General features: G+C 40.0%; 1 protein-coding gene across 12 annotated transcripts in view; it reads left to right on the top strand.

The window, feature by feature from the left end:
* LOC127806475 (pumilio homolog 4-like) overlaps positions 1–22117 on the top strand; it is a 123618-nt gene that overhangs the window by 33536 nt on the left and 67965 nt on the right. For 9 of the 12 annotated variants that reach the window (XM_052343802.1, XM_052343799.1, XM_052343809.1 and 6 more), the window contains 4 exons: positions 14095–14902; positions 15011–15602; positions 15691–15832; positions 15913–16020. In XM_052343802.1, the coding sequence (XP_052199762.1) occupies positions 14095–14902; positions 15011–15602; positions 15691–15832; positions 15913–16020 (1650 nt within the window). The remainder of the gene's footprint in view (positions 1–14094; positions 14903–15010; positions 15603–15690; positions 15833–15912; positions 16021–22117) is intronic. The other 3 variants (XM_052343800.1, XM_052343810.1, XM_052343801.1) reach the window with 2 other exon arrangements.

Genomic DNA, 22117 nt, shown 5'->3' with positions numbered 1-22117 from the left:
AATCTCGGTTTTTTGGGTGGGGGGTAGCGGTAGGATCTGATGTTTACAGGCTTGGTGTTCAGTTTTAGGTTAATGGCATAGTCCAAGGCTCGGTTAGGAGGAAGGGTATTTGGCTCCAAAAAGAGGTCCTTAAATTCCTCCAACAATTCATCAATAAGTGGTAAGGTGCATACCTGGTTGGTTCTCCCGTGTTGGTGACTGACAGTGAGTTGTAGCTCCCCTGGCTCCTCTTCCTTAATATTTCCTTCCACTTCCACAATGGAGAACAGTTGTGTAAGTTGACTCCACTTGCTTCTGAGGACACTTTGCAACCTCCTTCCTATAATCATCTTGCAGGTAGCAACCTCTCTCCCACTAGTGAGTGTCATTCTTCTCCTTTCCTTTTCAAAGGTCACCTCCATACGGTTGAAATCAAAGCATATGGGACTCACCTTCTTCATCCAGTCCGCCCCTAAAATGACATCACACCCTCCTAATTGTAGCAGCCTGAGATCTGCCTCGAACTTCTCCCCCTGCATTTCCCATATGAATAATCCCAGGCAGGTCATGTTACTCACTACTCGGTTTCCATTAGCCACTGTGACACTCAAAGGCATTGTATTAGTGAGCTAACACTTCAGTTTCTTGGCAATGCCGTCGTCGAGGAAGCTGTGGGTGCTTCCGCTGTCAATTAGGATTGATAAGTTGCCTCCCTTCATCTTGCCTTCCACCTTAATTATCTTGTTATTGGTGATCCCTTTGAGTGCATGGAGAGATATCTCCCCATTATCCTCTATTCCCTCTTCACCGATTACTTCCACGTCTTCTTCGCCGTCTACTTCTTCTTCCCCTCAGCCCTCCAATAACAGCAGCTGCCGTTTGCATTGGTGCCCCGAAAAATATCTGTCCCCACACCTGTAACAGGAACAGGGTTGTCGTCTAGGATCATTAGGCCTCCCTCCAAGGTTGGAATTAGCAAAATTCCTTCCTCCGACATTACTCCTCACCATCTCCTTGTCGACCCCTTTGCTGCTTCCTCCTTGCTGCCAACTCCCCGCGTGTGCAGTTCTTTGTTGCTGCACCTTCTGCTTCTTTAACAGGGCCTCAACTACCATTTCTTGCAATCTAGCACTCTCAGCCGCTTGCTCCAAGGTTCGTGGCCTGATCATCTTTACCATAGGCCTCAGTTCTTTGCTCAGGCCACTGAGGAAACTAGAGACATAATATGCCTCCGTTAGGTGAGGATCATGGCTACTCATCAAAGATCTCAGCTCCTCAAATCTCCTTAAGTAGGTTCCAACATCACCCGCTTGTCTTAGTTTGTTAAATTCTTCAATAGTGTCCGACATTCTCCTCTCACACAACTGTTCAGAGAACTCCCTCCAGGTGTAGTGCTCTCGCCCCCGAGTCCAACCTTGGAACCATGCATCCACCCTGTCATCAAAGTAAGCTATCGCTAAAGCAACCCTCCTTTCTCCTGGTACATTGCACCACTCAAACAACCTTTCACACTTTCTAACCCACCACCTAGGATTGGTCCCCTCAAATACGGGTATCTCCATTCGAGGCATGGGAAACCCTTATGGTGGGGGTATAGTTCGATCTTCCCGTTCCCCACCTAACAACGCCTCAGTGTCATCACCTTGCTCGACCACCATCTCATGGGCTCTATTTTCTGGATTCATCCTCTCATTTTGTAATATAGGGTCGTTTCTATCTCTATGAGGAAAATCGGGAGACAGCCTAACCTGATTTTGGCTAGTAAACATCAACATAAACTGTTGAAGCTGATTACCCATCTCTTCCCTCATCTGGTTGATATCTTCTCGCATTTGGTTAAGTCCTCCTTCCAACCTGCGATCTACTGTTATGATCACATCATGATTTTTTTGGTTGCTGACTTCTAAGCGGTCCACCCGATCCTGAAATTCTCCCACCGTCGAGTTGAGTTGCTAGAGCTGCGACTCCACGTTCTTCATGCGTGTTCCTTCGGCCATCTTTTGAGGTCTTAATACTTCTTGCCAGCACCGAGGCTCTGATACCAAATGTCACAGTTGCGCTGTGGCCACAGCCGAACTTCCAACTCGATGTGAATTGGAAGCAGGCGCTAGAGAACCATGAGAAAGGAGGGAGGTTTGGAAGAAGGAGAAAAGAGAGAGAGAGAGAAATGGAGAGAGAATACAGAGAATGGAATCAGAAATTGGTTAATTCATTGATACTCTTCCAGCAGACTGACATAGTATTTATAGGACCCATAGGTGCTGCCACAACAGATCTTCTCTCCTCTAACAGATTCTTTTGTCCTATTCTAGCCTCCTTTACACCTGGCATAACAGCTTAACAAACTACCAGCTGGAAATGGAAAAGTCTCTAATTAATAATGAAAGGAAAATAGCTAAACTATACTTAATATTTGTAGCAAAATTTCTCATACTTCCGGCCTTCCTCTTGTTTCGTGACACAATTCAACATCCCTATCGCTGCCGCCTCCACAGTTGTTGTCGTTCTCCAGTGGGATTCCCACCTCTGGAACGGTCACAGCCTCCTAGCCCCTCGCGAAAGTTGGCCTCCATTCGTCGGACCTGTCGCTGCTCTTGTTGCCTCGGCATCTCGAATCAGAAGCCACTCCTGTCTGCACATCAGATCCGCTCCCATCCACCGTTCAGCGCCATCCCCGGTCGCCGTTCGTGAGCCACCCCTGTTCGCACATCAGAGTCGCTCCCATCCTCTGAAGCGCCCAGATCTAAGTGCCCAGATCAGTTATTGTCCAGATTGGGCATCTAGATCCAAGCGCCCAGATTGTGGGTCACTATTGGTTCGCCCAGATCCGTGGGTCACTACGAGTGCGCCCAGATCTGTGGGTTACTATTGGGTCCAGATCCGTGGGTCACAATTGCTGTGTCCAGATCTGATTGTTCAGCCACTAGATCTGGTTGTCCAGATCCGATTGTTCTGCTGCCTCCACACAGTGTAATACTCTGATTTGATTGTTCAGCTGCCATGACCGATTCTGCATCTTCTGTCACTCCGACCCAACAATTCCAGTCCTCTCAAGACCAATTTCGAGTTTCTCGAAGCTCCTCCGACTCGCATCCGGTACAGATTACAACCGTTTGTCTCAATGGTACCAATTTCCTACGTTGGTCGCAATCTGTTCGTATGTACATTCGAGGTCGAGGAAAGATTGGCTATTTAACTAGTGCCACATCATCCCCAGATAGTAAAGACCCACTGTATGACATGTGGGATGTTGAGAATTCAATGGTGATGACGTGGCTTGTAAACTCCATGGAGGAAGAGATAAGTTCGAATTATATGTGCTTCTCTACAGCAAAGGAACTATGGGATGAAGTCACTGCCATGTATTCCGATTTGGGGAATCAATTCCAAATCTACGAGCTCAACTTGAAGCTTGGTGAGATTCGACAAGGTAGTGATACTGTCACCATATACTTTAATTCTTTAAAGCGTATATGGCAGGACTTGGATCTCTTCAACACATATGAGTGGAAGAACTTAGACGATTGCAAACATTATCAGAAAATGGTCGATGCTAATCGGGTATTTAAGTTTCTCGCTGGACTTAATGTTGAGTATGATGAAGTTCGTGGGAGGATCATTGGTAGAAATCCACTCTCATCTCTAAGTGAAGCTTTTTCTGAAGTTCGGCGTGAAGAAAGCCGAAGACTAGTTATGTTGGGCAAGAAGAAGAGTGGTGAAAGTGGGCTATCTGAAAATATGGCGCTCGTGACTGTTGATGCTAATGCTGGTGGATGGCATATTGCGGGTCAACGAAAGGCGGAAGGAAAGCCTCGTGTTTGGTGTGATCATTGCAATAAACCATGCCATACTCGGGAGACCTGTTGGGTGCTTCATGGCAAACCAGTCAATTGGAAACCTAGATCGAAGCGATCCCAACCTACTGCCCATGAAGCTGAAGTAGGACCATTCAACAAAGAGCAACTTGATCAACTTCTGCGACTGCTAAAGCGTAATCTGTCCCCTGGTACACCCAATTGTTCATTGGCCTATTCAGGTAGAAATTCATTTGCCTTATCTAGTTCATTCCAATTTGTTCCATGGATCATTGATTCAGGAGCATCTGATCATATGACTGGTTTATCGCATCTATTCAACTCATATATTCCTTGTACTGGTAATGAAAAAATAAGAATAGCCAATGATAGTTTTTCACCTATTGCAGGTAAAGGTCTCATTAAACTCTCTGATAGTATTGATCTTCAATCAGTACTCCATGTTCCTAAACTCGCCTGCAATCTTCTATCTGATAGTAAACTCTCCAAAGACTCTAACTGTCGTGTTATCTTTCTTGACTCCTATTGCATTTTTCAGGCCTAGAACTCGGGGAAGACGATTGGCAGTGCTAGAGAAATAAACAGACTCTACTATTTGAATGGGGATGTCTTGCGTAATAAAAAAGCTCACGGGCTGGGTGGTACTAGTTCTACTTCTGTTTCTAATCAAATAATGCAATGGCATCTTAGGCTAGACCATCCCAGTTTTCCTTATTTGAAATATTTATTTCCTACGTTGTTTAAAGGAGTGGATCCTTCTATGTTTTAATGCAAGAGTTGTCATTTATCCAAAGATCATCGTGTTAAATTTTATCCAAAACCCTATTGTCCTTCAAAACCATTCTATTTGATACACAGTGATGTTTGGGGCCCTTCTAATGTCTCTACTTTGTCTGGCAAAAAATGGTCTGTTACTTTTATTAATGATCATACTCGAGTTTGTTGGATTTATTTACTTGCAAAAAAATCAGATGTGTCTAAAACTTTCAAGGAATATTTTAATGAATCCTTGGGGAGTTTTTTAAAAGAAAAAGGGATTTTACATCAAGCCACTTGTCGAGAAACTCCCCAACAAAATGCTATTGCTGAACGAAAAAATCGACACCTCCTAGAGGTTGCTAGGGCCATCATGTTTTCGATGAATGTCCCTAAATATCTCTGGGGTGATGCAATTTTAAGTGCTTCTTATCTCATCAATCGTATGCCCACTCGTGTTTTTACAATTTCAAACTTCCTTACACTCTTTAAAACAACTCTTTTCTCTATGCCATATATATTCTGAGTTACCCTTAAAAGTTTTTGGATGCACTTACTTCGTTTATGTTCCTCAAATATTTCGTTCCAAATTAGATCCCACAGTTGAAAAATGTGTCTTTCTGGGCTATGCACCAAATAAGAAAGGGTACAAATGCTTTAATCCTGTCACCAAAAAAACTCATATCGGTATGGATGTGTCTTTCCTCGAAACTCAACCTTACTTTGCCACAAATCATCTTCAGGGGGAGCATATTGAGAAAGAAGATAATTTTTTGAATTCTAATGTTGAGAGGGATAATTCCTTGAAACTCTATGGCCCTCGTCCTACCATGATTGGTACTCCCATCCACTTTGATAAACAACTCAAGGATATAAATGTTCCAAACGTTGTGGAACAGGGTGTGTCTGGTTCACAGGTGCCTAGCATGATGGGATTGGAACTAGGGGGAGAATGACCACAAACGGATCAAAATATTCCAAAACTGGAGCTTCAGTTTTATACAAGAAGGCAAACCCTGAAGAATACTCCTAATATTCCTCTAACAATTGAACAATCGACGTCTTCGAATGATGGGTCTTCTGATTATGGTAACTCTAAACTCACTCCCTTAGATTATTCTTCATTTGACGTGTTCGATCTTGATATCCCTATTGCTACTAGGAAAGGAATGAGATCTTGTACCAAACACCCAATTGCCAAATACCTGTCATACCAAAAAATGTCTAATTATTATAAGGCCTTTCTTTCAAATATTTCTAACTTGCATGTCCCAAGAACAATTCTGGATGCCCTTGGTGACCCAGATTGGAAGTTAGCAGTCCAGGAGGAAATGAGTGCTCTTAGAAAGAATGGAACTTAGGAGATTGTGAAAAACCAGAAGACAAAACAACGGTAGGTTGTAAGTGGGTATTTACTATAAAATGTAAGGCAGATGGGAGCATAGAAAGATACAAAGCAAGGCTGGTTGCTAAGGAATTCACCCAAACATACGGCATCGACTATCAAGAAACATTTGCTCCAGTAGCTAAAATAAACTCCATTTGAATTCTCCTCTCCCTTGCAGTGAATTTCGATTGGCCACTTCACCAATTTGATGTAAAGAATGCCTTCCTAAATAGTGATTTAAAAGAAGAAGTGTTTATGGATCTCCCACTAAGATTCGAGAAGAGTCTCGGTACAAACAAGGTATGTCGTTTAAAAAAATCCTTGTATGGTATAAAACAGTCTCCAAGAGCATGGTTTGAAAGATTTGGAAAGGCGGTGAAAAGCTGTGGCTACATTCAGAGTTAAGCAAATCACACACTGTTCTTCAAACACGCTAGTGACGGTAAGAAAACAATTTTAATTGTCTATATGGATGATATAATAATGATTGGTGATGACAAGGGAGAGATTGAAGAGCTTAAGAGGAGATTAGCTCATGAGTTCGAGATCAAGAACTTGGGTCCTCTAAAGTATTTTCTTGGGATGGAGTTTGCAAGATCTAAGGAGGGGATCTTTGTCAACCAACGTAAGTATTCTAGACTTACTTAGTGAAATAGGAATGCTTGGGTGTAAGGTAGCTGAAACTCCCATAGAATCCAACCTAAAAATTCAACCTATTGAGGCCAAGAATGTGGTAGAAAGGGAGAAATATCAAAGGCTTGTGGGTAGACTTATCTATCTATCCCATACTCGTCCAGACATAGCCTTTGCTGTAAGTGTTGTAAGTCAATTTATGCACTCACCTGGTTCACAACATTTTGAAGCTACGTACAGAATTCTGCGGTACTTAAAGGGAACTCCTGGGAAGGGTCTACTTTTTAAAAAATGTGGACACATATAGAGGCTTATACAGATGCAGACTGGGCAGACAGTGTAACTGACAGAAGATCTACATCAGGGTACTGCACCTTTGTGGGAGGCAATCTTGTTATTTGGAGGAGTAAGAAACAAAATGTGGTGGCCAGAAGTAGTGCTAAAGTTGAATTTCGTGCAGTTGCCCATGGTATTTGTGAGGTCATGTGGATAAAGAGGCTTCTATCAGACTTGAGGGTTTCTACTTCTCTACCGGCTAAAGTTTACTGTAATAATAAAGTTGCAATCTCTATTGCCCATAATCTAGTTCTCCATGACAGGACAAAGCATGTAGAGGTGGATAAATACTTTATCAAAGAAAAAATTGATAATGAAGTAATTTGTATGCCCTATATTCCAACAGTTGACCAAGTGGCCGATATTCTTACAAAGGGATTACACAAAACTCAGTTTGAGAAACTTGTGAGCAAGCTTGCCATGGAAGATATCTTCAAGCCAACTTGAGGGGGAGTGTAGAAATAGAAGTATTTTTTTGATATAGAATATTCTTTGTATTTTTAGAAGCTATGTATATTCTGTGTATATTCCTCTTTCCTTTTGTATTATTCTCTTCCTCTATAAAGAGAAAAGAGAATCAACATATTTTGTATCTTAAGAAATAGAGAAATACCTAGTTTATAATATGCAATAAGTGTAGTTAGCCAATTTATGCATTCACCCACTAGTAAATATCTCAATGCACCTAGCCATATTCTAAGATATCTTAATGGAACATCTGGAAAGGGGCTACTGTTAAAAAATACCAAAGACCGAGGTATAAAGGGCTATCAAAGCAGGAGATACAGTAATCCTATCTTATCTGTTGTACTATATTTGAATTTGTATTTTGTATTCCTATATTCTAGGAGCAAATCGAGACCTGCTCATGTATAAATACCTCATCTAAGTTTAATTACAAGTGTGAAAACAATTTGTTTCATTCACCTCCAATTAAACCTTGAGTTTACCTACTTCGGGTCTTCTATTTGTTCGCTCTCTTTTCTCTGCTTCATTATGCTCTTCTTTCTATTTTCTCCCTACATTTTCTCATTTCTCCTTCTTTCTTCTTTCATGACTATCAACAAGAAATCCTAGATTCAAAACTTGAGATCCTGACAATTGGTATAAGAGCAATGGATTCTTGGACTGCTATTTTGATAGTTTGGATCTATTAGAGATGGTAGAAAGAACTAGAATAAAACAATTGGAGGCTTAGGTTAACCAAGTTGAGTCCGTGGTGACTAATTTGGAAAACCGAATGGAGGCCTTGGAAGAAAGATCGAGTAAGCATCACGAAGCAATTCAATCATTGGAGAACAAGTTAGATTCTTTGATAGATGGATTGGCTAAAAGACTCGATGGGTTCTTACAGGTGTTTTCTAGAATTTCACAAATTAGCTTAGGACTTTCCATTGAAGGAGAATCCTAATCCAATTCTAGAAGATAATGAGTCCCAATTGAAGGAAGATGAACAACCTACCAAAGCTATACAAGAAAGCTTGAATGTTCAATCTCCATCTTGAGACAAAAATGCTAATATTTATCAACTTGTACCTTTTCCCTGTTCAAGAGGGTTTAGGATATGTCCTGGTTGTAACACTGATATTGGTTATGGAAGATTTCTAAATTGCATGGGTGCAATTTGGCATCCAGAATGTTTCAGATGCCATGCCTGTAATCAACCAATTTGCGATTATGAGTTTTCTATTTATGGGAATTTTCCTTATCACAAGTCTTGCTACAAGAAGCACTATCACCCAAAATGTGACGTTTGCAAGCATTTTATACTAGCAAATGTTGTTTGATTAATTGAATAGAGTGCATCCTTTCTAGGTCCAGAAGTATTGTCCTTTTAATGAGCATGATGGGACTCCTCGGTGTTGTAGCTGTGAGCGAATGGAGCCAAGGGAAACAAGATATGTTGCACTAGATGATAGTCGAAAGCTCTGCTTAGAGTGTCTCAACTCGACAATAATGGGTACGAATGAGTGTCAGCCCCTTTATATTGATATACAAGAATTTTATGAAGAAATCGAAGTGGCTAATAAAAATTTCCTTGAAGATGCACCCAGATAACAATACTTGGGAATTTTTGTCGGATTTCCTAGCTCAATTTCCTTGAGTTACTCAATTCCTTTGATTTTCTTGAGGACAAGAAAATTTTGAAAGGAAGGGAAATGTTAGGAATCAGAGAATTAGGAGATAAGTGGAGTAGTTATGTGTATTGGAGTAGGGTGTTATTTTTATAGTTATGAAATAGTAGAGTATTATTTTACAGTTATGTAGTAGTGGTAACTGCTGTAAATAACTGTTGGGATAGCCTTATATAAAGCTATACCACAATATGCCAAAATAATAAAACAATTATATTGAAGTTATTTCATTTTTCTCTCTATCTACTCTCTGTTCTCTCTATTTTTCTCCCTAAATTCTCTCTGTTCTTTGCTTCCTTTCAGTCTTCTAAAACGCGTTAGGCGCTAGTTGGGCGCCTAAGCGAGGCCTAGGAAAAATGTTCTTACTTGCTGTAGCAATAACACGCAGTTGTTACAACAACGCTTGCTGTAGTAAGGAGCAACAACAGCAAGCAGTTGTTACAGTGTCAGCAACGCTTGCTGCAGCAAGGGGCAATCCATACGTACCAGAGGAAGAAGAGATCGACAGCGAGAGAGAACAACCAAGAGACGAGATCGGCGGTGGCAAGAGAGAGAGAGAACCCAGGCGATAAACAACTAGAGAGAGAAAGGGAAAAGGGAAGGAGAACCAGCCGCGTGCGACCTAGGCGGCCGCCTAGGCCACATTTTCGAACACTACTTCCTTCTATTCTTCTCTCTGTTTTCTCCTTACATTTTATCATTTCTCCCTCTCCTTCTTTCTTTTTCATGACTGTCAACTAAAAATCCTAGATTCAAAACCTAGGATTCTAACAAGTTCCAATATAGAACTGTTAAGGACAGATTAGGGTTTCTAAAATGGGTTTCCCTTATAAAGAAAATACTCAAATTTGGTCATTTTCCACATTTGATATCAAAGAAAAAGTCTTAGATTGTCACGACCCTAGGCTATGGGAGGGGTAATTGTGTAAATTGGGGGTTGTGGTTGTTGTTGGTTGGTTAGAAATAGTTAGGGTTGCATCGTTGGTTGTAAAACAGTTAGAAGCTATGGCTATTATAAGGTTGTTGGGGGTTTTACATGGCTGTTGGGTTTCAGTTACGATAACTGAAGGTAGTTGAGGATTCCTATAAAAGGATGGTTGTAAGAGAAAGGAAGGCATGCAATTGAAGATTGAATTTTTCTTACTTCCTGATTCTCTCTTTTCTCTCTCAATCTCTCTCTCAATTCTCTCTTACTTCTCATTTCACAGAATTAGCCATTGTCAAATAAATGGTATCAGAGCCGATGGTCTTGGTAGCCGGACAAAAGCGGGTCAAGTAGGTGAGCACGAAGGATGCGACACGGTCAGAACCAAGGATTCATGACCAGTGTGGAAGTCCGATGACGGTGGAAGGATGATTCTTGGTGTGAGCGTTTCTTGGGTGTCAATTGCATTTAACACCCAAGCAATTTCCTACGAGCTTGGGTCGGAATTCAAGACGAAGCTGGTTAGAAGAGACAGGTGTGGAGGGACCCTAGTCCAAAGCGGTGCAAGCAGATCCATGCCATTGCAATTGGAACGAGATTTTCGACGGGGAGCAGTGGACTCAAGTGAAAGGCAGTGTGGGAAGACCCAAGGTGGTCACAATTAGAGCAGGAGTTTTGACATTGAATTGGGTTTGAAGGTGGAGGTGGAGTCCTTCAAGAGAGGCAATTAGGATGAACCAGGTGGTTAATTCCAATTTCATGTCAACTAGAGGTAGCAATCGGGGAAGGCATTCCTTCCAATTCCATTGTCAACTGGAGGTAGCGATTAGCAATCGGGAAGGCATGGCAAAAGGAACAAGAATGAAACAATTGGAAGGCCGATTGGATACGATGGAGAGTGGCCTTCGCCAAACTTAGGAGCAACTGGAAGGTCGCTTTGAGACGATGGAACTTGGGCTACTCCAGATGCAAGAGGAGGTAATTTGTGGCGGGGTCGATAACGCGATGACCAAAGAAACGATGACTAGAGAAACGATGATGTCGGTAGAGAAGAACCTGAAGGCTAAGATTATCGGTGTTTGGGAGGATGTTTCTAATCTCAGGGAGGAGATTTTCGGGTTTGGCTAGCAGTTGAGTACTGTTCTAAGCCTATTTTTGAGGTTGTCCAACGCAAGTTTACTGGCAAATTTTCCCCCGAGAGTAGTTAAGGCTCCAATCTTGGCAGGCGCCTAAAGTCGCAACCATACTCCGGATCCTCTGGAGGTAGAAGACCAACCGGACTTTACATCAAGGGCTTCCAATAGAGGGGGCTCTATGGGTCGGGCCAATACACTAGTGCCGAGGCTAGAAATACCAGCATTTGAAGGGGGCAAGCTGCACTGGTGGATCCGACGTTGTGAAGGTTCTTCACTATTATTGTGTGGTCGAAAGTGAAAAGGTAAATCTGGTTGCGGCGTATCTTAAGGGTTGGGTGTTAAAGGTTGTCTTGAGTTAGTGATAGGATTATGTGCAGTGTTCTGTATGCGGTTATGGGATAGTTGACAGGCGGGTGGCACTCTTGTAATATTAGTTATTAGTGGAGGAAAAATCCGCTAATGTCATAACCAGTCCTAGGAAATATCACCTTATTTTCTATAAATAGGGCAGGGGGGCTGAGGGTCTAAGAATTGCATGTTCTCTTTCTGTTTTCACAAGAGCCAAGAGAGTGAAAAGGTTGTGAGTTAGAATAGTCTTGTACATTCTTGAGAAAGCTTGTATCATGGGAGAGAGAAAGAGGGAAAGTCTTGTACTGTTATCCATCAATAAAGAAGGATGCTCGGTGGTGGTTTCAAGGCTGGATGTAGTGTCATTCACGTGGCATGAACCAGGATAAAATTCTGTCTCCTCATGTGGTTTGCGTGTTTCATTTCTTGTTTTGTTCTTGATTAATTTTTGTTCTTTATTATATGTTTGTGTTGTGGTGTGTTGACCGATGAGTTATGAGTGATTGTGAGTGGTGTTTGATTGGTTTCTTGGGCAACTTTAAATGCTTCCGGTGCTCCCATTTTTTAACATCGGGGATGCATGGTTTCAAGGGTGGAGCAACGGAAGATCCGAACGGAGTTGGCAGGAATTTGCTGAAGAATTTTCTACTCGTTTCGGGGAAAGGACTATGACTGACGTGGTGGAAGAGTTCAACAAATTGAAACAAGAAGGTGCAGTTGATGATTATCTAATCAGGTTTGAAGAACTAAAATCACTTCTAACTCTCTCTTACCCAACCCTGTCCAGCTTTATCAGCAGCTTGAACGATGAACTAAGGCCGATGGTGAAAATGATGCAACCAGCCACCGTCAAGCAGGCTGCAGAGAAAGCCATGCTCCAGGAACTTGCATTGAGAACGATCGTCAAGAAGTACATGCTCTCCATGGAAGTTCAACCTTTGTTCAGTCACCAAGTGGAAGGAAATCGAGGGAATTCTCAAGATTATAGTAACTCTATTACAGCTAAATTTCCTACTATGGAACAGCTAAATTTAGTCCCAGCCACCAATGTCAGAGGCTGCTACTGCACATGGAAGGATTAGAAGAAGGAAAGGAAGAAGGGGACAGAAAGGTTGTTCTCCAAGAAGAAACACAGATTCCAGTGGCCCAGCTACACTCAATTCAGGCTGTCGAGTTAAAAGATGGAATTGAGACGGAGAAAGAACAGTCAATGGCTGCAAACATTGCTACTCCGACCTGCCCATGAAGAAGCGCAGAGGAGAAAGGAAGATAAATAAGGCAGTCAAGGCTGGTATCGGTTGATCCACCGATCCGTAGTCAGCTTTAATACTTCTTGGGGACAAGAAGTGGTTTAAGAAGGGGGGGATTTGTCACAACCCTAAGCTATGGGAGGGGTAATTGTGTAAATTGGGGGTTGCGGTTGTTGTAGGTTGGTTAGAAATGGTTAGGGTTGCATCATTGGTTGTAACACAGTTAGAAGCTATGGCTGTTATAAGGCTGTTGGGGCTGTTGGGTTTCAGTTACATTAACTGAAGGTAGCTGAGGATTCCTATGAAAGGATGGTTTTAAGAGAAAGGAAGGCATGCAATTGAAGATTGAATTTTTCTTACTTCCTGATTCTCTCTTTTCTCTCTCAATTCTCTCTTACTTCTCAATTCACGGAATTAGCCCTTGTCAGATCCTTGGATCTGACATAGATGCTAATCTCTTTGTGCTTGTGCCTTAATGTTGCAGACACTGGAAACAAGTTTAAGCAGGACTGAGAAAGTTCTTTCACTACTGTCTTACATCAATGGGCTTACTATTTGTAAGCCAATTTCTTTTTGCACTCATTTCAAATTAGCCTTTTTAATCTTTTGCAGGTCCTATTTCAATTCCAAACATGCTATAGAATTATTCTTCACATTACAACAACCACATCAACCATCACAAGCATAAATCCCACTTGGTGGGGTCAACTAAATGAATTTTAGATCTCAAGCCATCTCTATCCATAGCCATATATCCTATGTAAAGGCTTTACATATCATATTTATGGGTTTCCCATCAAGTTTTCTTTCCTCTTCCTATCTCTCTTTTGCTACAAACTTCCCCCATTTCCTCCATTCACCTTAAAGGCATGCCTATCAATCTTTTTCTCACATGTCCACATAATCTTAATTGCATCTCCTGCATCTTATTTCCAATAGGTGCCACTCCATGTATTTAACATGGGACACTTGACCAAAAAATTATAAAGGGTAAATGAGTCGAAAAGCTTGGGAGACGGGCACAAAAAGACACATTGGACATTCCAATGTGGCTGGGGTTAATGCAATTTACTTGATATTTTTACAGGGGCAATCTAGTCATTGAAAGACTACTAATCAGTGGCATCAAGTTTCCACGTAAGGATTTGAATTACTTTTGGGAGGGCCATGCTACTCTCTCATCAAATAGCTATTTAATGATTGCATTGCTTTGTTCATCAGCATTCTGAGATTACTGAATATGAAAGCATTTTAGTTTTTCCCTACTGCAAATGACACATAAATGGAGCATTTTCTCAACAGGCGTATCCATGTAAAATATATGTTTGGTCTTACACTGTTATGTAAATGTCTTATTAGGCTGCTGATCAGAAGTATATTTTTGTTTTGTGTAGGAAGGTCTTGATCAGCCTGTTCCCATGTCAGGTCAGATCTCATGCCCTAGAAGTCGTAATTCTTTTGTTGATATTGTAGATACAACAGGCAATTCTAATAGTCATTCTGCAGAATTGTTTCATGGAGTGCAACCCCCAGAAGTCTTGGGTCCTGAGGAAACAAGCAGTGCCCTGCCTAGAGTTCAGAGCCTTGGTTCAGTAGTTTCACATTCTTTTGCATCTGCTGTGGCTTCACCTCTGTCAAGGAGTAAAACCCCAGATCCTCAGCTGATTGGAAGGTCCCCGACTCCAGGTCTTCCTCCTCTGGGTAACAGAGTTTTCCCAGTTGAAAAGAATAATGGCATTTCTTCTAGCAGGAGTGAGCTTGCTGATATTGCAGCATCCTTATCTTGCTTTAGTTTATCACAAGATCAACTTAGTCATGAAGAGAGTTCTGTGCAGCCCCAACTGCAAATTGGATTTGATAATCCTAGTCAACTGCTCCATATTTCAAATGGTCACAGGAAAAACCAGCATCAGTCATTTGTTGATAAGTTCAAAGCTGGAAAGTTGGCTGGTCATGTGGACTTAACAAGGAAGAATGGAATTATAACAGACTCTGGCCATTCCAAGTCAGGTTTGGATGTGCAAATGAACTTTCCTCAAACAACATCTTCTAATGCCAATTTTTACTCTAAAATGAATCCTTTAGGGTGTACAAATTTAGGACCTAACGTCCATTATCAAACTGATAATTTCGTGACAGTGGACTTGGCTGGTCACATGCCCAATGGGTTTTCTGTGAATAAGAAGCTGAATACAGCAAGCGGTAATCATTTTTATTCTATTCATGATAGCATTTATGCAAATATATATATATATATATATATGTGAGCCTTGGCTTGATCTGCATGATCTGAATATTGCTTTCATTCAGGTTCAACTTTGATTGGTGGTGAAAATGGACGAAGTCAAAACAGGAATATCAATCAAGCTGGGTCTGACCTTCGTTCACCCCATATGGATCCATGTTATGTGCAGTACTTGCAGAAAGCTTCTGATTATGCATTGCATACCGCAGCTTCCTCAGGTGATCCTGCTCATCAAGGAAGGAGTTATTTTGGCACGTCACATGCTCATGGGGATTTGCAAGGGTTTCAGGAAGCTTATCTTGAGACACTGCTTGCTCAACAGAAAAATCAATATGGAACTCGACTTTTACATAAATCTGGCAATCTGAATCCTGGTTACTATGTTAATCTGCCTTCTGGTCTCAGCATGCCATCTCATGGAAGCCAAGTGTTCAAATCTGGACTTCAATCAGGGGGTCCTTTGTCACAGAATGAACAGATCTCACACTTCAATTCCATGCTGAGAAGTTCAAAGGGAGGTTCTAGTGGATCGTGGCATTCTGATGTTGGAACTAACATTGATGGTGTACTTGCATCTTCTTTATTAGAACAGCTTAAGAACAACAAGGCTAGGTCTTTTGAACTCTCCGACATTGTTGATAATGTAGTTGAATTCAGGTATGCATGAGATCTTTTGTTGGTGTTATTTGACTCCTGCTTCTTGAGTTTGTTTCATGAGTTCCTCGTCTGTTTTCTCATAAATCAGTACGGATCAGTATGGGAGTCGCTTTATCCAACAGAAGTTAGAAACTGCTACAGTTGAAGAAAAGACAAAGATATTCCCAGAGATAATTCTTCATGCTCGTGCTTTGATGACTGATGTCTTTGGGAACTATGTCATGCAGAAAGTAAATGCTTCATGCCCAATGAACTCAGAAATCTTCTTTGCTCTGAATTTCTCATCTAAAAGTTGTCCTTGGATATGCAGTTTTTTGAGGATGGAACAGAGAGTCAAAGAAAGGAGTTGGCTGACCAACTTATTGGCCATGTCTTGCCTCTTAGTCTTCAAATGTATGGTTGCAGGGTAATTCAGAAGGTGCATTCTTTAAGCTTATCTCTTGGTTCTTTTTTGATCAAATGTAAAAATATATATAAAGATCAAAATGTACAGTATACACCGGGCATACCCGGGACGACAGAGGCAACAAAACTAAAGCCCCTGAAGAAGAGTCTCATACTGGATCAAAACATGGGGATACAAAGAAAACATAGCTTTGTATACAAAGGTTTTAATCCTATATAAAATACTCTCACTACAAGGCTTTAAATTATCAAAAACGCTCCGATTTATAACAACCCAAATGTGGTACACTGTGGCTGCCAAAGCCATCCTTTTAACACGGCTCTACCAAGAAGACCCTCTGGCTTGCCTCTAAATACATTTTAACGCCCTTGACAGTGTTGACATTGTGCGGGAAAGGCCTAGCCAAGCCCTGATCGAGCTCCAAATGTTCAAACTAACATGGCATTGAAAGAAAAGATGTCTCAAATACTCTTCAGCTGTGCCGCACATAGGGCATGACCGATCGATATTAAGAAACAAAAGCCTATCCTTCGTGAGAATTTTTGTCTTGGCACACAGCCACAAAATGAAAGCCTGCTTAGGGATCAGGTTGGACTTCCACACCACTGAGAACCGTCTGACTCTTTGACCCTTAGGCCTGAAATAATCATACGCTACCTTAGACCTGAAGGCCCCGTTCTCAATCCAACCCGATATAATGGCCACAGCGCCATCGGGGGTTCCTCCATCCTATAATAAAGAGTTCCTGATACACAACAATTTTTTGAATAAGGACGAGTCATCCTCTCTGCGCTCCCTTTCCCAGATGGACGTTGTCCTTAAGTACTGGTGGTCAATCCATTTAACCCATAGAGAATCCTTCTTAGAGTGAATGTTCCATGAGATCTTGGATAGCAACCCAGTGTTCCAGCTTTTGAGATCTCTAAGGCTAAGGCCTCCTTCAGTCTTCGACATACATACGGACCTCCAAGAAACTAATGAAAACTTAGAGTTCCATAAGAAAAGCCTACATAAACAGACAATGTTATCAATCACCGCACCAGGGACATTGAGAATTGAAAACCAATAACATTCAGTCCCTTGTAGAATAGCCTGGATGAGCTCAGATCTCCCAGCATACGATAAAGAAGAAGCTGTCCATGAACTGATACAATCCGATATTTTATCAATAAGAGGTGCATAAAAGTTCACTCTAAGCTTCTTTTGCTTTCACTGGAACTTGCACCTGCCCATCTATTTTAAGCATGCAATTTTCTGGTACAGCTGCAGTACTTTTTTCGCCTTCATTGTGTATCTTTAACAGTTATATACAATTTCTACAATTTTCAACATCTCCTTTATTGAAATGGCTAGAGGTCTTGTATTCATGTAGCCAATCCCACCTAGTGGGATTAATGCTTGTGGTGGTTGTTGAAAATTTTCTTTTATTATTGTAAATGAGCATGAGCTCTTTCTCCTCTTATTGTACATTCTCTTTAATGTAAGGATCCCATTAAATAATTTTGTTAACAATATAATTCTTTTTCTCCCATGCATCCATGCTTCTATTGGGACATTATCTAGTTCAACTACTTTATCATTCTTCGCCTTTTTCATAGCGTTGTTTAATTCATTCAAACAAATACATTTATAGAACATGAAATTTCTTCATTTTTCAGAATTACCAGGATGTCCCAACGTCATATTTATTTTCTGCATTTGTTGGATAGCTTTAAAAGCACTTTTTTTTTATCTTTTTTTTTTGTCCCCCCCCCCCCAACAATTTACCAAGACTTTTTGTTTTCATCTTTAATACACTTGGCCTAGATGTCTTGTTTTTCTTTTTCTCTTGCTTTAAGCTAACTTATATATATATTTTCAGGACCCTAGGTTTTGAATCTAGGATTTGTAGTTGACAGTCTTGAAAGAAGAAAGAAAGAGATGGAGAAACAAAAAAATTTAGAGGACGAAAATAGAGAGGAATAGAGGGAAGCAGAGAATAAAGAGAAATGAGAGAATTTATCGAGAAAATAGAGAAAAGAACATAGGGAAATAGAGAGTAAATAGAGAGAAAATGAGAGAACTTCAATATAATTGCTTGATTCCCTCGACATACTATGGTATGGCTTTATAAAGGGCTATCCTAGCAATTATTTACAGCAGTTATTGATACTATACAACTGTGAAATAACACTCTACTACTACATAACTATAAAAATAACATCCCACTACTACATAACTGTAAAAATAACAACTCTAACACACATAACTGCTCTGCTTATCTCCTAATTCTTTGATTCCCAACAGTTCCCTTCCCTTCAAAATTATCTTGTCCTCAAGAAAATCAAAGGAATTGAGCAACTCGAGGAAATTGCGCTAGGAGATCTGGCAACATATCTTGTTTTAGGTGCATCTTCAAGGAAATTTTTATTAGCCACTTCAATTTCTTCATAAAATTCTTGTATATCAAGATAAATCGGCAAACACTCATCAGTATCCATTATTGCCAAGTTGAGACACTCTAGGTAGAGCTTTCAACCATCATCTAGGGCAACATATCTTGTTTCCCTTGGCTCCCTTCACTCACAGCTACAACACCGAGGAGTTCCATCATGCTCATGAAAAGGACAATACTTTTGGACCTAGAAAGGATGCACTCTATATTCAATTAACCCAACAACATTTGTTTGTATATGAAGATTTTGACAGAAAACGTGACCTTTATTATTTGAATTTGACAAATATATATATGAGTTACAGCAGAGTAACCACTCCTATGGAGTAGGTTAAGACATAAAACTATTACCTAGGGACAAAACTGTACATTTAAATATACAAAATTGTATAATTACACGATTTTCTACACTTCCCCTCAAGCTAGGCTGTAAATGTTGAGTAAACCCAGCTTGGATCTCATATCCTCAAATTTGGTCTTTGGTAGAGCCTTGGTTAGAATGTCCGCAATCTGTAGTGTAGTAGGTATGTAAGAAATTTTGACAATTCTATCTTCAATTTTTTCTTTTATCAAGTGCCTATCTATGTCCATATGTTTAGTTCGATCACGATGAATTGGGTTCTTAGCTATGCTTATAGCAGCTTGATTGTCACACAACATGCTACTTTGATCATCTACTGTAATTTTGAGTTCAGGAAGTAATCACTTTAACCACATTCCTGCACATATTCCATGAGTTATCACTCGGAATTTGGCTTCAGCACTACTTTCGGGCTACAATTGTTTGCTTCTTGCTGTGCCAAGTAACCAAGTCCCCCCACACATAAGTACAATATCCAGAAGTTGATCTGCTGTCAGTAGTAGAGCCAACATAGTCTGCATCAATGAATACCTCAATGTTTATTTTCTTAGTCTTCTTAAAGTAAAAACCTTCTCCAAGAGTTTTCTTTAGGTATCTTAAAATGTGATACAATCAATCCATGTGTTCTTCAGTGGGGTTGTTCATAAATTGACATGCTACACTTACTGTAAGGCTAATATCAGGTCTTGTATGTGAGAGGTAGATAAGTCTCTCAACCAGTCTCTGATATCTTCCTTTATTAGTAGCAACACTTTTCCTTTCTCCTCTATCTCTAGTGAGTAGTGACAGTCTCCATTGGTGTATTTGCAGGCTTGCATCCAAGCATTCCAGTTTCTTTAAGTGAATCAAGAACATACTTGCATTGAGAAACCACAATACCTATCTTAGATTTTGCAATTTCCATCTCGAGAAAATATTTTAGATTCCCCAAGTCTCTGACTTCAAATTCATGTGCAAGAAACCTCTTGAGTTTTCAAATCTCCTCTTCATGATCTCTTGTTAGGATTATATCATCCACATACACAATAATAATGGATATCCTTCCACCAGAAAAAGTTTTTATAAACAAAGTATGACCAGATTGACATTTTGAGTAACCAAACTCATTTATTGCCTTAGTGAACCAGTCAAACAATGCTCTAGGAGACTATTTAAGTCCATAAAGGGATTTCTTTAACTTACAAACTTTGTCTAGATTTGTTTGATTCTCAAGACCTGTAGGAATCTCCATGTACACTTTCTCTTCTAGATCTCTATTGAGAAAGGCATTCTTGATATTCAGTTAATGTAATTTCCAGTTATGATTCACTACAAGAGGTAAAAGTACCCGAATCATGTTTAATTTGGCAACAAGAACAAACGTTTCTTGATAGTCAATGCCATAAGCCTGTGTAAACCCTTAACAACTAACTAGGCCTTAAACCTTTCAACATTTCCATCTGCTTTCTGCTTAATGGTGAAAATCCATTTACGTCCAACTAGATTCTTTCCTAGGGGTAAGTTGACCACATCCCAAGTTTCATTTTTTTCAAGTGCTCTAATCTTTTCATTAACAGCTTGCTTCCATTTAGGTAATTGGAGAGCTTCTTGTATATTGTTGTGAACCTGAATATCTATGAATTAGTAGTAAAAGCACGGTATTTTGAAGACAACTTCTTGTAAGATAGGTAGTTATAGATGGGATACTTCGTGTAGGCCCTTACACCTTTCCTTTGGGCAATTGGCAGATCAAGATTTTCTAAATTCACCTCTTTAGAGTTAGAAATAGTGTTACCTTATTGTGTCTCTTGTGAAGTTGAATTTAGTTCAGCTTCATGGTTAGTAACGAGTTGCACTTGTTCTCTACATGTCCCTGATCTTTCTTCCTTCTAGAGTAGATAATTAACTCTTTGTTGTTGACAGTTGAAGGAAAAATCAAAGGTTGTGACTCTAGTTGATTTTCAGTGACATGAGAAACTGGACCAGGCACAAATACAAGTGGATCGAATGGAGTGATAGTAGAAGGAAGGATAGTAGGAAGTGCGGTTCAAAATCCCAAAAATGATATTCTAAATTCTCACTCTCCCCCTAAATGATAGAATTTCTTTGTGAGTGGAGAATAACATTTATATCCCTTTTGATTTGGAGTATAACCGAGGAATATACATTTGATGGCTTTAGGATCAAATTTATCTCGGTATTGATGAGGAATATGGACAAAGGACATATAGCCAAACACTTTAAGTGGGATAGATGAAATGAGATGATTTAAAGGATGTGACATGAGAAAAAGTTGACATGGAGTTTGAAATTTGAGAACTAGAGGAGGCATTCTATTTGAATAAGCTGTTATTGTATGCGACTAAATGTTCATTCTATTTTTCAAATACAATATTACCTATGATGAGATAATATACAACAATAATATATCCAGCCTTTATCCCACTATGTGGGGTCGGCTACATGAATTCTAAAGTTTCGTATATTTCTGTCTTTTGTCATATCTTTATTTAGGCCCATACATTTCATATCAAACTTTAATGTCTCTCCCAAAGTCTTATTGGGTTTGCTCTACCTCTTTTTTTGACTAATTGTTCCATTTCATCAACTCTCCTGACAGGAGCCTCTCTTGGTCTTCTTCTCACATGACCAAATCATCTTAGTCTAGTATCTCTCATCTTCTCCTCGATTGGCACTACTCTTACCTTATTACGAATAACCTCATTTTTAATTTTATCTTTTCTTGTATGGTCGCACATCCATCTTAGCATCCTCATCTCCGCTACGCTGGTCTTTTGCTCATGCTAGTATTTGACTGCCCAACATTCTGAGCCATATAACAAAAATGGTCTTATAGCTGTTCTATAGAATTTTTCTTTTAGTTTTAATGGGATTTTACCATCACATAACACCCCTGATGCATTTCTCCATTTTAGCCAACCGGCCTTAATTCTATGTGTGACATCCTCGTGAATTTCTCCATCTTTTTGAATGACTGATCCCAAATATCGAAAATGGTATTTTCTTTGTATGATTTGGTCTTCCAATTTTATTATAACATCCTCCACTCTTGCATTTTTATTAAATTTACATTCCATATATTATGTTTTCCTTCTGCTTAATTTAAATCTCTTAGATTCTAAATTGTTTCTCCACAACTCAAGCTTAGTGTTCACTCCTTTTTTTGTTTCATCCACCAACACTATGTCATCTGCAAATAGCATATACCATGACACCTTTGTCTGAATATGTTTAGTGAGTTCATCTATTACTAAAGCAAATAAGTATGGACTTAGTGTAAAACCTGATGCAGTCACTTTGTAATTTTAAACGGT

Source organism: Diospyros lotus, chromosome 7 (assembly GCF_014633365.1).
Source record: "Diospyros lotus cultivar Yz01 chromosome 7, ASM1463336v1, whole genome shotgun sequence".
Taxonomy (NCBI): domain Eukaryota; kingdom Viridiplantae; phylum Streptophyta; class Magnoliopsida; order Ericales; family Ebenaceae; genus Diospyros; species Diospyros lotus.
The sequence above is the reverse complement of the archived record's forward strand: the minus strand, read 5'-3'. Positions and strand labels throughout refer to the sequence as shown.